At 47.9% G+C, this 15,151-nt stretch overlaps 2 protein-coding genes across 2 annotated transcripts in view; both read right to left on the bottom strand.

The window, feature by feature from the left end:
• The window catches only part of CACNA1H (calcium voltage-gated channel subunit alpha1 H), a 365,872-nt gene extending 352,002 nt beyond the window's left edge, over nucleotides 1–13,870 (bottom strand). The window contains exons 1-2 of the mRNA XM_083585513.1: nucleotides 13,245–13,870; nucleotides 8,569–8,885 (exon numbers count right to left, since the gene is read on the bottom strand). Of these exons, the coding sequence (XP_083441639.1) occupies nucleotides 8,569–8,870 (302 nt within the window). The 5' untranslated portion in view covers nucleotides 8,871–8,885; nucleotides 13,245–13,870. The remainder of the gene's footprint in view (nucleotides 1–8,568; nucleotides 8,886–13,244) is intronic.
• Nucleotides 1–15,151, bottom strand: part of LOC310749103 (myosin-11) — a 1,537,435-nt gene that overhangs the window by 89,118 nt on the left and 1,433,166 nt on the right. The window lies entirely within an intron of this gene.

The raw sequence follows: 15,151 nt of genomic DNA, 5'->3' as shown, positions 1-15,151 counted from the left end.
CACAGTCTTTGCCCAGTGACCTGGGAGTAAGCACCATTGAATACAGTAGGACTTACTTCTGAGTAGAGAGTGTAGGGGTCAATTTGCGATAAAGGAATAAACGCCCCACACGTTTCCTAACAAATGTCTGGCTGCGGAATCATGGCGCTGAAAGAATCAAAAGTGGACTGGTGGTATTTTCCTTCAAAATCTTTAGAAAGTTTTTTGTAGGCCAGCATCAACATTTTCCTTCCTTTAGGGCAGGAATTTTATTTGCAGTAGAAACAGGACCCCGTTTTTATACCTACACACCCACCTCTGTTAATTGTTCTCAGACAGGTGGAAAGGAAGGGAAAAGGGAAAACCAGAAATCAGAAACTGGGAGGGCTTCTGTAATTCCAGGACTGTCCCAGGGAAATCAGGACACTTGGAGGGTATGAAGATGTGACCATCACTGTGGCACAAAGGGGCATGGTCCTTTATCCTTCCAAAATTCAGGCTGTGAATGCCAATCTTTTCAGACTTCCCATAACTAATGTGAGGAAGGGGACTGAGAAATGCTCTTATGTTGGAAAGGTTGTAACATTTGGGACATTTGGGTTTGGAGAAAAGTTGAGTCAGAGGTGGCCTGAGATCCTATATGGTGTGGACACAGAGAAGCTTTTAGCTGACTAAACATTTGGAAGAATTTTCTGATAATAAGAGCGGTTCAACAGTGGAACAGACTACCTCAGAAGAAGGGAGTCTTTCCTTTGTCGGAGGTTTTAAAACAGAGGTTGACTGACCATCTGTCGGGATTCTTTAGCTGCGATTCCTGCATTGCATGGTATCTCCGAAAAATTTTACACATCACTTGGGAAGACAGGTGAACTAATGCCAGTGTAATGGAAGAAGCAAAGATCACCAGTGTCGAAGCAATGATTCTCCAACATCCACTTTGTTGGACTGGTCCTGTTGTGCGGATGCCTGATTATCGTCTTCCAAAGCAACTACTCTATTCCGAACTTAAAAATGGAAAGTGTAATGCTGGTGGTCAACAAAAGAGGTTCAAAGACTCTCTCAAGGCAAATCTAAAAAAATGTAGTATAAACACCGACAACTGGGAAACACTTGCCTGCGAGCGCTCCAGTTGGAGAACAGCCTTTACCAAAGGTGTCATGGGCTTTGAAGACGCTCAAACTCAGGACACAAGGGAAAAACATGCTAGGAGGAAGGCACACTTGGCAAATCCACACCATGATCAACTCCTGCCCGGAAACCTATGTCCCCACTGTGGAAGGACGTGTGGTCCAGAATTGGCCTCCACAGTCACTTACGGACTCATTGTTAAAACTGTGTTTATGGAAGACAATCTTACTTAGCTACAAGTGATCGCAGAAGAAGAAGAAGACGAGGAAGAAGAGGAAGAAGAGGAAGAAGAAGATTGCATGGGGCTGGTCTAAATGACTGTTGGGATCCCTTCCAACTCTTGTATTCCATTCCTTTGGGCCCCAATTACCTCCAAACCTTCGAGAACTAATTCAATTTAAAAGTCTGGCCAGCGTTAGCAACCGGCTAAAGCATGGGGACAACTGAACTCATAAAGCTGACGCAGTCTCTCTCTCCCTCGCTCCCTGCCCCTGATTGCACTTAGTAATGGATTATTATGGGCTGCTGTCTCCATAGAACACTTCTTCTCCTCGCCGTTGCCAAGGGGAGGCACGGAAGAGCCCGTTTTTAAGACGCACCAAGTTTCATTGCTTAACTAAAGCGAGATCGATAATCACCATATTAATAAATAATGCTCATCAAAATGCTGGCAGGACAGAAGCTGCAAAATGCCTGGCAAGTAGCGAGAGCAGGCGCTGCACGTTTCATGGGGCCAGGATGCCTTGGCTGGAAATTGGAGATGGCTACCTGTGCTGTAAAGCTATTTGAGAAAAGGCAATCCCGGTTCTGGAAGGCGGGAGAGACGAGCTGTACAAGTAGCCTTTCTCAACATGGCTGTTCCCACCACACGTCCCATCAGCGCCGGCCAAAGAGGGCACCACGTAGGAAAAGGCTACTATGGGCTACAGATTTTGGATATAATATTCAGTTAGAATCCTGGGAAAGGTTGTGGAAGGAAGGTATTAACTTTACTGCATGCAGTGCATTTAAAGAAAATGTTGTGAAAATGATGTATAGATGGTATTTAACACCGGCTAAACTGGCTAAAATGTGCAAGACAAGAACCAATGAGTGTTGGAAATATAGAGAAAGGGAAGGTATCTTCTTCCACTTGCAAAAAGGTAAAGGCTTTCTGGGAAATGGTATATAATGAGTTAAAGAAAATGTTTAAAAATACTTTTGTTAAAAAAGCAGAAGCCTTTTTATTGGGAATAGTGGGTGAAGAGATACCAATGGAAGATAAAAGACTGTTTATGTATGCAACAACTGTGGCAAAAATTATTTTAGCCCCCAAATGGAAACAACAAAAAGTATCAATGGAAGAAGAGTGGCAGATGAAGATGGTGGACTTTGCAGAACTGGCGAAGCTGACAGGAAAAATCCGAAACCAGCAAGATCAAGTATTCCAAAAAGACTGGATTAAATTTATACGATATTTGAAAGATCATTGTAAGCAATTAACATCACTAGCAGGGTTGTCTGAAGGCTTGTAATGAGAAATTTTCTAACTTTCTATATTTATTTAAATTTTGAGTCATTTTGTAATGAGTGTAACTAGAATGGGAAAATGTACATAATACAATGATTATAAAGGTTAATTTTGAAAGTCATGAGGCTGGAGGGAAGGAAGTCAATGGGCTCTAAAGAGCCAGGATGGTAAGTGGATAATGATGATGTGAATGTATATAATTGAATGGAAAATAAATAAAAACTCTCTCTCTCTCTCTCTCTCTCTCTCTCTCTCTCTATATATATATGGAAAAGGCTACTATGTGTAAATGGGCCCAAATGACATATAACAGGGCTACCACACCATCAGGTGTGGACTCAGTTCTCCAGGTTCTCCGGGCCCCATCCAGGTGGCAGGTGGAGGGTTTGAGCCTACAGGTGGGCGATAATACCTTTAATAATGATGAAAAATGATTAAGAAGGCCTTCCGTGCAACTTGCGAGCTTCAGGCTGCAAATTGCAGCATGGAGACTCACAGGGAAAGGCCTGCCTGCCTCTGCTCCCCTCTCCCAATTAACTTCCATCTCCAGGGCCCAGCCCAGGACATCACCATGGTCTCCAGTTTGAGCCCTGGAATCTCAGGGCTGGGGATGCTCCTGAATTGGCAACCCTACGGCAGATGAAGGTGATGGACTACATGGGCCTGGCAGAAATGACGAGCAGAATCCGAAACCAGGGAAGAGAAGCAGCGCAAGAAGAATGGAAAAAGTTCAAGGTCTATTTAAAGAAATATTATAAAATTAACGAAAGTTAGAATGATGTTGGACTGGAAAGTAAATGGTTACTATTAGCAAGGGTTAAGACAAGGAGAATAAGGAAGATTAGATTAAATTCAAATTAAAATAAGGGAAGATTTGCTGAGTAATGGATAAGAATTTGGAATACAGAAAAGGGAGGCATGAGGAAGTCGGGGAAGAAAGGTATAAGAAATTAAGATATGAAATGGTACATGTTTTTTGTTTTGTTTTTGTTTTTGTCTGTTTATGTATTTGTTATATGTTGGTTGTTGTTATAAAAACCTTTAATAAAAAATTAATGAATTATGAATTGGCAACCCTACATACGGTATATATAATGAATAGACCCATGAATGCCACTTCCCTGAATCATAGAATTGCAACCACCTGACCTCTGTTACTGCTTCTTGCCTGCCTTGATGGAGGATAAAGAGGAATGGGTGTGGAAACTAGTTTCCCGGGTAGAGGCAAATGTTAGGTTCATCGCTCCGCCCACTTTTGCCTCTGGCCCCACCCACCACTGGCATGTGATGTCTCCCACCCTCTGGGAAGAAGCCAATGAGAACCTTGGACTTCAAAAGCTTCCCTTCCCCTGCAGTAGTTGTTTGTTGCTGTACTGGTTGTAGAACTATTAACACGTTGACACTATGCCCTGAATGCACGTTTCCTTTGTAAAGCACTTTAAAATCAATAATCAGCAACTGAAATCCACACAGCCTCTGCCTTCCCTTCATTGCCTTCCCTGGTGTGGAATTTTAGATTGTGTCTGCCTCGGGGCAGAGGGCTTTTCCTCTCATGGACCTTTTGCAAAGCAGAAAGCACTCGACGGCACTGTTTTAATATAGAGTTGCTCTCCCCATCCTGCAAGCAACAGGAAAGGGTTGCTGCTCAGTGCTAGAGCATTCCCTTTGCCTGCAAAAGGTCTGGGTTTGAGTCCTGGCATCTCCAGAAAGAGCTGGGGGAGGGACTCTGGCCTGAAACTCCGGAGAGATGCTGCCAGCCAGTGTTGGCAGCACTAAGCTAGATGGATGCTGGTATAAGGCAGTTTTCTCTGATCCTAGCAGAAGAGACAAAGCAAGATGTTGATATGTGTGCCTATATACACTGCAAGCTTGCATCATTTTTATGCCATTTTAACTACTGACGTCCCCCTGCCCATGAAGAATCCTGGGAACAGGTGTGTGTTACTGAAGTTGGGATACATTTCCTTAGCTCAGTCGTTCCCAAACTTTTAGTTCCATAAACCCATTTCCTGTGCCCTGCTATGAAAAGCATTATTTAGAATAGGCTTAGGAAGAAAACAGCACAATAAAGTTCAAAATGGGAACAGTCAATTGCATGTGAATTCAAAATCCAGTTAAAACTATTAACTTTAATTAACTTAGCAGAAGTCGTGAACTTCTAGAATTAGGTAGCCATTTATACCTGCAGCGGTCCCTTGCCCCTTAGTGCCCCCTAGCTAATCACACTACCCACCCCCAGGGGGCAGTATCACCCACCTGGGGAATCTTAGAAGGTTCTCATGCCCTCTCCAAAGTTACAATCTCCACGGTTTCCTGGGAAGAGGGAATGGCCATTGAACTTGCTGAAATCTGCAGTTCAGTTACAGCAAACCAGGTTCAATCTATAATGCAGGGATATCAAACTGGTTTAAATCTCGAGTCCAGCAGGAGGTCCTGGTGCCAGTAGTCAGCCAGCTTGGGCATTGGCTGAGAGTTCCAGCAGCAATGAAGGGCCCAACACTGGCCTAACTTGGCTGTGTCACCCTCTTCCCCCTTCATCTCCCACTGGTTGGAATTTAGCAGAAGACGGGTACGGTGCCCCCTTTGAACAGAAGCCAAGCTCAGCTCACCCACACCACGGCTGCCTGCCATTTTTGTTTCCCCCAAATGCAATGCCCCCATGATCTATAGTCTGGGGCATGGCTTCCCAAACCACGGTCTGCGAGCTTCATTCAAGTGGCCCTGCGGTTTGCCCATGGATTTGTGGCTGAAGACGGAAGACAGCACGTCCATCACATTGCAGATTTCCTATTGATTTTTAAATGCATTTTTATGGCTGCTTTCATTCCTTAAATTGTATTTTATTACATTAGCAATTCTAATTGTAACGTGATAACAAAATAAAAGAAGGAATGAAAACACAATTAAAAATCATACAGTATCTAGCACAGCACATTACAATTTGCTACGAGAAGCAGGGAAATCATTAAGGGGTCTGCTGGGACTGTCAGCATTTTTTCCCCAGCGGTCCGGGGAAGAAGAAGAAGAAAGATTAAGAACCATTTGTCTGGGGTCCAACCTGCACCAGCAAATGGACAATGTGGGGCTCACTGACAGTGCCAATGGGCTCCTTGGCTGTTGTGCAATGGGGCTCAGTGTCTGCACCAATCAGCTGTAACCATCTAGAGTAGCCTTTCTCAACCTGTGGGTCCCCAGATGTTGTTGGACTACAACTCCCATCACCCCTAGCTAGCAAGGCCAGAGCTCAGGGATGATGGGAGTTGTAGTCCAACAACATCTGGGGACTCACAGGTTGAGAACCGCTGATCTAGAGGCTCCCGGCTCCCCACATCTACAGGGCTACAGGGAACAATGACCAGACTTTGTCTAGCATCAACACATTCACAACCCAACCAAAGCAACTCCCCCAAGCAAAGCACGGACTCTAGCCAGCCTTGTCCCAGTATGAGATCCAGCCTCTTCATAGCATTCACCTTCTGAAAGATCACATTTTCTTGGGGTTTTACGGAAGCACACCCTGGTATCAGCCATGTAAACTGGGAGAAGCAAAGCTCATCCCTCGCCCTCCTGAGATGCAGTTCATCCCATCTGAATTAAAAGCCCCAAGCCACAGCCGTGCCTTCAGGTCAAAAGCTAATCCCCTTGCAAATATATATATTATTTTCCGGCCTGTGAATCAACCAGCATCTCCTAAGCCCTCTTACATAAACCGTTGAAGTGTCCCCTGCTGTTCTCCATCTCCCCTGAGCTTTTTGCAACAGCCGAAAACTTCACTGTGATTTGACATGGTGGTAAATGGATTCCTACTTAGCGGGACCCAGAATTCCACCTTGCCATTCCTATCAATGCCACCTATCCACCCTTAAATTATTATTATCAGCAGCAGCAGCGCAAACAAAACCTGCCAGCTGGTCCCAGGGTGGGTTACGGCACTTTTAAAATTTAGAATTAAAAACAGTCAAAATATTACATTCATTAAAATAGAACGGCCCCGGAAAGCATACGTCTCAGATGTCCCGGGCCAGGATAAAGAGATGTGTCTTCAGCATTCATTGAATGTGGCATAGTGAAGAAGCCAGGTGCACTTCTGTGGGGAAGGAGTTCCATGACTTAGGGGCTGCCACAGAGAAGGCCCTCTCGCCGACCACCACCACCCTGAGCTCCTGGGGGAGGTGGACCTGCCCTCTGTTGGTCTTAGCAACTGGGAAGGTCTGTAGGGATGCCTAAAATCACCTCCCCTTTTCAGCCTAGCCCTCCTCCAGCTGCTTCCAGGCTCTCATTATTTCAGGGTGGGATTTGCCTGCACACTGACAAATTCACTTGATCTTGCGCAACAAACCTGCTTCCCCAAATGAGGAAAAGAGTGGCGGGGGGGAAATGGACCGGAAAGCATTGGTGCAACCTCATCTAATCTCCCTGTAAACAAATCGGAAGGAATGCTCAACAGGCAGGATGCCTGGAAGAGCCTTCTGATTCAACGCAGTTCCATCATCCCATTTCCCGGCAGAAACAACTTGATTTTCAGGATATGTTAAGACAGAAATTGAGGATTGCTTGAGCTCGTCTTTTCGATGTCAGGATGCACTCTTCTTAGGTATTTACAGGTGTGTCAAAATGTCAACACCTAGTTAAACACAACTGAAAAGTAGCTCAGAGATACCATCTACAGTTGGGGTCCCCAATGTCATTACCTATGGGCATCACAGCACCCCAAAACACCCTCCTGGATGCCCACCAAGACTCATTGCTCTCTCCATTCCTTTAAAAATGAGGGGTTTATTGGCAGTTGGGATGGTGGTCCCTGGCTTCTTCTACTTTTTATTGGAGTTTTGTTTGGGGTAGGTGTTTTGTCTGGGTGATTTGGGTTTTCTTGGGGGGGGGCGTTGTTCTGATCATTGCTAGTTTTTCCTCCTGTAAAATGGGCATTTTGTGGTGCACACAGCAGTTTCCTAGATTTCCAGATGTGTCCCCAGGTTGGAAACCCTTGCCCTGGAGTGGAAAAGACCATACCACTAAGAGAAAGGTCAGCCTATTTGGAATCACCCAAAGATATCTGCTGAGTGTGAACCCAAGTTGTGTGTGTCAGGTTGTCTCAGTGGGAAAGGTGAGAAGCAGAGTTCATGTCATCAGTTTTCGTGGAGGTCCATCTCCATCAAGAACCTCCTAAAATGTGCCAGGTACTCAACATGGGAACAACTGCTTAGAAATTGGTATCTGAGTTTGGGTTTTTATTTCCCTTTCCTTCCTGTCCCCTTTCCCTTGAGTGTGTGTGTTGTTTTTTTAGATTGCAAGCCTGCAAGTAGGGACTGTTTTGTTTTGACTGTGTGTAAACCATTATGGGAATAATATTGGCCGAAGAGCAGCTTACAGATGCACTAGAGAAATAAATACCTTAAAAATGCATTAACCCAAAGCATGAAATTTCTCTTTGCTTGCATGGACCAGTCACTGCAACCAACACTGGATTGGGCAAGACCAAGCAGAAACAGTTAAATTCGCTGTGACAAAAATTGCTGCATGCCCAACAACTAGATGAGGTAGGTAGGACACCACTAGACTCAGCCTCAACTGGGTCACCAAAGCCACCTCCTCTAGGTTCTCCTCCACAACACAAGATCAACCAACATCTCCTTCAACCATGAACCCTTGCAGCATACAGCCTTGTTAAAGAAGTCTCATTTCCTCACCTTCTGGTTCCAGATTCAGAGAACTAAGCCACACCAGAAAAACAACAACCCAAGCTGTCCACAAGGCTATTCCAAGTCGAGAGCAAGCTGAAAACTATGGACCCATCAGGAGATGTGAAAACGGTCAACCAAAACAACCATCACCCAAGACGTCTTCTCAAATCGAGCACCCAAAACCAAGAAGGCAAAAAGTTGACGGGACTCCGGAAAACCACACACCAAACCACCAAACTGACATCACCCGGTTCAGGAGAGAAAGGATATGGGTTACAGACCAGTTTGAGACACCAGCTTCGTGGGCGAGTTGTCTGGTGAAGGCAGAAGAAGACAGTGGAGGCCAGTGCAGGGTAAGGGACCTGGTTCTCTCCCTCGTGGGCTGGATCCCGGGTGGATGATCCTGCCGAAGCCAGACTGTCCTGGATGGATTTACAAGCACTGAGGGTGTCCTCATCTTTCTCCTCCCCTGGCTGGGATGCCTTGCCGGTGGCTGCGCCAGAAGCTATGGGGACTTGCACCTCGTCGCTCGTCAGGGGCTGGAAAGGTTCTCTTCTCTCGCCATCAGTCATGATAGCAGCCGGCACCTGGAGATGGTGGAGGACGAAAGAGTTAGGTGAAGAAGAAGGGGTGAGCTCTTGGGGAAGGGCAGACAACAACGAAGGGAGGCATTGTTTTGGAAAGAACGTAAGAAGAACCTACTGGATCAGGCCATCTAGTCTAGCGTCCTGTTCTCAAAGAGGCCAACCAAATGCCTGTGGGAAACCCAAAAGCAGGATTCAAGCACAAGAACATTTCCCCTTCCTGAGGTTTCCAGGAACTGGCATTCGGAAGCATAGCTTTCTCCAGCCACAGAGGCTAAGCCAAGCTGACTTAGTATCCATCAGCAGCCCTTTCCTCCATGAATCTGTCTCTTTTCCAGCAATAGGTTGGTGGCCACCACTGGCTCCTATCGGAGGGAGTTCCACAGTTTAGTTTGTGCTAAAAAAGGGGGGAAAGTACTTTTCTTTTCTAGTGTAATGAGAGTGGGAGGGGGGCTTTTCTCTACCCACTTTCCCCACGACATGCATAATTTTTATAAGCTTCCAACAGGTTGCTTCTGAATCAATGCAGGAATCTCAAGCAATAAATATAAAATATTGAGCCCCAAAGGGACCTCAGGGTCATCTAGTCTGACCCTGTTGTTGTTGTTACTGTAGTAGTAGTACTCTTAGTACTATTATATATGATGTTTGCTGCTCTGAGCCCGGCTTTGGCCGGGGAGGGTGGGATATTATTATTATTATTATTATTATTATTATTATTATTATTATGTCCAACCCTGCCCCCCCCCCCCCAATGCTGCTCTTTACCTCGGAGAGCAAAATGTCCTCCGCCAGCCCTGTCAAACAGCAATGGCCAGAATAAAGGCAGATGCAACTTTAAGGAACCCCAGCCTGGTGACGTGGTTGGAGTGTTGGACTAGGACCTGGGCGACCACAGTTTGAATCCCTGCTCAGCCTGAAAAACTCACCGGGTGACCTTGGGCAAGTCACCAACTCTCAGCCTAACCTAAGCAAGCACAATTACTTGGGAGTGATCCCCCTAGAACTTTGAGAGACTTCAAAAACTGCATCTTTCGTTGGTGCACACAATGTAATTTTCCCTTTTTCTTTTGCAAAAGCAGCCAACGGAGGGCTCCATTTTGGATCCGAGCCATGGGGGAGAGAGGTCTAACCCTTTCCTCAAATACATTACACCACCCATGCCTTGCTCCCCAAGCTGTTGTTAAACCGCAGATGGAAAAACATGCAGGCAGGCTTACATTTTAAAGCCCACATTTTCTGCTGCCGCCCCGCTTATGTGGCTGATAGGAGCTCCGCAGTGATGTTATTGTTCTGAACCACATTGTGGGGGTGGGTAAGGATAAAAGCCCCCCTTGCTTCTGCCACACAGTGGCCCCGACTCAAACCAAGGCACACTTTTCCAATAAATTATATAAAATTAAATCGTGAACTTCTAACACAGAGCTCCCACGCAATGCCCAGTTCGGCTCTTACTTCTGAGTAAACATGCATATGACTGGCTGCAGGTCTGGCAAAAGTCTCGTCTGTTGTTTTGGGGGCAGGGGATCTGCGTTCAAATCTCTCCCATCAAATGTAAATAGCTGTCTGTCTGTCTCCACCTGAAATTTCTCAGGAGGGTGTGTATATGTGTGCATGAGTGAGTGTTTTGAAAATCCCTGAAGCAGAGGTGAAACCAAGCAGGAATAAAGAAATAGGAAAAAGGAAGTAACAGCTGGGGAGGGGGCGCACGTTTTCATTCATACATGAAGACAAATCGCTCCTTTTCTTGAACCAGCCCAGGCCGGCTGGTCCATGAGGCAGGCTGAGGCGGGTGCATCAGGTGGCCAAACCCAAGGGGCACCTCTGTGGGTGCCCTCTTCCCGAGGATGCCAGAGAAGCAGCCCTCACAAGATCTCACTGGAACGCAGAAGTTACGCTACGTGACCCCAGTAAGTCGAGCAGTGAGGGGGGCAGGTCAAACCTCAGGCAGCAAAATTGGATGAGCCGCCCCTGGCATTCAATGTGGGTTTACAGGGGCAGCAATGGGCACCACTAGCTTCTCTCCCACATCCATTGCCCCATATTCAGAGTACAGTGGTACCTCGGGTTAAGTACTTAATTCGTTCCGGAGGTCCGTTCTGAAAGAGTTCTTAACCTGAAGCACCACTTTAGCTAATGGGACCTCCTGCTGCTGCTGCGCTGCCGGAGCACGATTTCTGTTCTCATCCTGAAGCAAAGTTCTTAACCCGAGGTAATATTTCTGGGTTAGCTAGGTCTGTAACCTGAAGCGTATGTAACCCGAGGTACCACTGTAATCAAGTTGGGGCAACAATGTCCAGTTTTTGTTTAGCTTTCCATGTGAAGTCGCTGTTGAAGGGTAAAAGGAACACGGAACAACTCCACATAAAGTGTGTTATGTTCATGAGAGAGGCGTCAGCGTAAGGAATTGGGGAAAGAGAGGTGTGAATGGGATAAATAAGAAAGAGCCCTGCAGGATCAAACCAAAGCTTTTGTTCTGTTCTAGTCCTTCATCCTAACCTAAGCAGGACATAACTGGGCACAGCCTTTCCCTCCTGCATATTGCCACCAACTTGTTTTCAGAGGTAGAGTGCCTCTAGCTATGGAGGCTTCATTTTGCTACCATGGCTGAGGGATCTATGAAGGAAGAAGAAGAAGAAGAAGAAGAAGAAGAAGAAGAAGAAGAAGAAGAAGAAGAAGGAGGAGGAGGAGGAGGAGGAGGAGGGTTTCTCAATGGCTATCAAGCTCCCTTCTTTTCAAGCCATAGCTCAGCGGCAAACATCTGCCGATGGAACTTAGGAGGAACTCTGGTATGAAATCCTACAGAGTCAGTGCAAACAGTGTACACTGCTAGTCAGTGTAGACAATGGTGAGCAGTATGCAGCAGTGGCACGACTCACTTTAAGGCTGTTCCCTTTGTTCCTGTCTTGTGGCAGTGAGTTCCGTAAGTTAACATTGCCCAATGTGAAGGAAGACCGCCTTGAATCTACTACCTGTCAATGCCCTCTAGTTTTCTGAGAAGAAGGGAAGGGAAGAATGAACCAAAGGAAGCAGAAAGTTAAGAAGAATTAAGAGGAATGGGTACAAATTATCCTTAGTATTGCTTACTTGCTGTAGCACTACTGAGATATACATGGTTGCTTAAAAATGGATGGGTCCCTGCCACAAACAGAGCTTTTTGGGTAAGATACTTTGGTTACATCCAACTAAATCCTACTCAGCGTAGATCCTTTGAAATGAATGGTTGGCGTTTTCTTTCATTCGAGTGGGTCTACTCTGAGTAGGGCTGGTGGTGTAAATTTCCATAGCGGGAGGAGGGGCAAGAAAGGCAAAGTAGGGTTGACGGCGAGCAAACGTGACAAGGAACTCAGAAATCGCTCTCCAAAGGTGGCCTTGCAGGGCGAGAAAGGGTTAGCGAGACAGGAAAGAGTTAAGTGGGGGAGATGTGGAAAGATGGGGGGGGGGGTCAGATAGAGAGAGTTAAATAGAAGCAGCAGAAGAGGAGAAAGAGAGAGAGGAAAGAGTTAAACCAGGCAGGCAAAACCTGAAGGTGGAATAGAAAGAAAAAGGGTGGAGAGCGAGAGAGAGATCCACGAGCTTCATTGTTCTCTAGCTCTCCGCAAGCGACCTCGGGTGGGTCTCTCCAAGCGGCAGCTTCGCCGCTGCTCCACGCGGACCATTTGGGGGTGGGGGAGGACGCGTGTCTCTCCCCCCCCCACCTGCATGGTCTAAGTGGGGGAGGAGTGAGATATCTGTATCTATATATGTTCAAAAATAATTCAATAAATTCAATAAAAGGGGAATGTGGGAAAAGGTGAGGTTGTCCCCAGAAGCCAGGCGGAGACGCACATTTCTCAAAGGGAAGGCGAGAAAGAGGAGAGGGGTCGATGGGTAGCGAAAGAATGTGAGGCACCTTGTGTCTCTCCCCGCTCCCCAATCTTGGGCTTCTAGTTTCTGAAAGAAGTGAGGGGTGAAGGGGCGAAACGAGAGACGGGATGGATATTTGGGGGGGGGAGGAGAGAGGGAGATGCGCTTGCCACAAAGTCATTGTTCAAACGCCTCGCATGGCGAGTGGGAATCGAAGGGGTTGGGAAGAGCTGGGCGGTTCAACCTCCCGGCTCGCTCCCGGAATCTGGACCCGTTTACTCGGAAGTAAGCCCCTCACCTACCCAGCCTCCAAGTTCCAGTATCCTCTTGCGCGCACGCTGCCTCGGAGAGAGCGGAAGTATGCCCTGTTGGAACTCTGCGGGGGTATACTCCCGAGTAAATGTGAAGAGGATCGGGGCCCAAAAAGGCTTTGGGGAGAGGGAGAGGCTGCCTGGACACTTCTCTCCCCCCATCCCCCACTCTGACAGGGACTCGGGGAGGGAGGTGTCGCCTTACCTTAGTTTCACGGACCTCTGTCTTCCCACACGCATAGCCGTCTCTTTTGCCGTTCACATCCGACCAGGCAGCAAAAATCTACTTCCAAGGACTCCGAGCCGAGAGCGGCAGGATTCCCCCCTCCTCGCTCTCGCTCTCTCTCCACCTCCCCTGGGGATAGGAGGTCTCCAGCAATGTCAATCCCACGAGCAGCTCCGGGGAGAGGGAGAGGTGGGTGGGTGCCCTGAGAGAGGGTCAGGGAAGGAAGCCACTCATCCTCGGTGCCCGAAGCATGCCTTATCTCTTTCCTCTCCCCACCCGCAAGGAGACCCCACCTCTCCTTTTTTGGGGGGGCTTCTCTTTACCCTCCTCTGATCCCCCCAGGAAGGATGTAAAACCGTTCTTCTTCCAAATTGGCTCCGGTCCCCTTTGCACCAAGAATTGGAGCGGAGGGGTGCGATGGGTGAGGGACGCAGTCAGTTCCACCAAATCGTTTGCAGAAGGGTAAAAAGAAGATATATATATATATATATAAAATAGAGATATAGAGATATAGATGTGAGCTAGAGAGAGAGAGAAAGAGAGAAAAGAACCACACGGCGCCGAAGAGCGCTTCGCCTTTGCGCACACGGGAAACTTCAGACTTCACCGAGGGGAGGGGAGGGAAAAGGGGGTGGAGAGAAAGCGAGAAAGGGGGTGGGGAGCCCGGAGAGCGGCTGGAAGCAGAGCCACGCGAGCGAGCCGAGAGAGGGAGAGGGAGAAAGGGCTCCCACCCAGCTGAGCGGCAGCGGCGGGATGCCGAGCCGTGCGCTTTGGAGAGAGCTCCATGCGTAAAAGTACCCCGGGCGCATGGCCCAGAAGAGCCCAAGAGTGGCCGGTCTTCAGGACTCGCCGCCGCTTTGGAGAGGCGGTGTGCGCCGACCTCAGTGCGTATAATGATAAAGGAAATGGACTGGGGGGGGGGGCTGAAGGAGGGTGGGGTTGCACGGTTCCCCCCCGCCTCAGTTCTTTCTGTCCTCAAACTGCTGCTAAATGCTCTACCCCGCCCCCATTACGCTTTCGCTCCCTTCGCTTCCTTTGTTCTCTCTTGCAACTGGCGCTACCCAAGGTGGCTGTGCGTTGAAGGTCACTCTGCGAACGGTTCAGAAGTTCAGCTGTTCTGCGGGGAGGGGGGAGGGGGGATAACCCATTCCAGGTGGGCACACGGTCTCCGGAAAGGGATAGGATGGGAAGGTTGGGGGAGTTTCGGGGACCACCGCTAGATAATCCACAGCCTCTCCCTCTTCCCTGGGTGGGGTTCATATAGCAAGGCTGCTGGAGGGAGGAGGGGAAGGTGGGGGATAACTCCGGCGCCCATCTCCGCTGAGGACCGCAAAGCTGCCCACGTTTACGTTGTCCCGCTTCCCCTCCACACGCTCCTGAAATCGCAGGACTTGGAATTCCCAACGCGCGGGAATGCAAAGCGAGCGTGGTGAGGTTCCATTAGAGGCTGAATCAGACAAGGATTCCGAAGAGGAAAAGGCTCCCACTCTCCTCCCATGAAGTCGTATTTTTAACCCCAAACTCACTGCTCATCTCCTGCATTTTTGACATTTTCGCATCTGGAGAAGGAAACCCAATATTCTCTACCCTCCCAGCCACCTACAAAAAAGTAGGTCACCTTAATGATGCCACGGAGTTACTGTAAATCAGTCTCTGCCAATTCTGCTGCCCTCGAGATGTTTTGGACCACAATCCCCACCCACCCAAAGCAGCTGTTTTAGGCCAAAACATCTGGAAGGTACCAGGTTGGCACCAGCTGCTGTCAACTGTGCTCATTCCCCATCCTTAATGATTTAGAGATTCAGATACTTCAGGGCCAGCCTTACATGATGAAGCAGGTTTTGGTAACCCACATTTGTGGGTGGGTGGGGGGGTGCAACTGATAG

Source organism: Podarcis filfolensis (assembly GCF_964270895.1).
Source record: "Podarcis filfolensis genome assembly, chromosome: 14".
NCBI lineage: Eukaryota > Metazoa > Chordata > Lepidosauria > Squamata > Lacertidae > Podarcis > Podarcis filfolensis.
The sequence above is the reverse complement of the archived record's forward strand: the minus strand, read 5'-3'. Positions and strand labels throughout refer to the sequence as shown.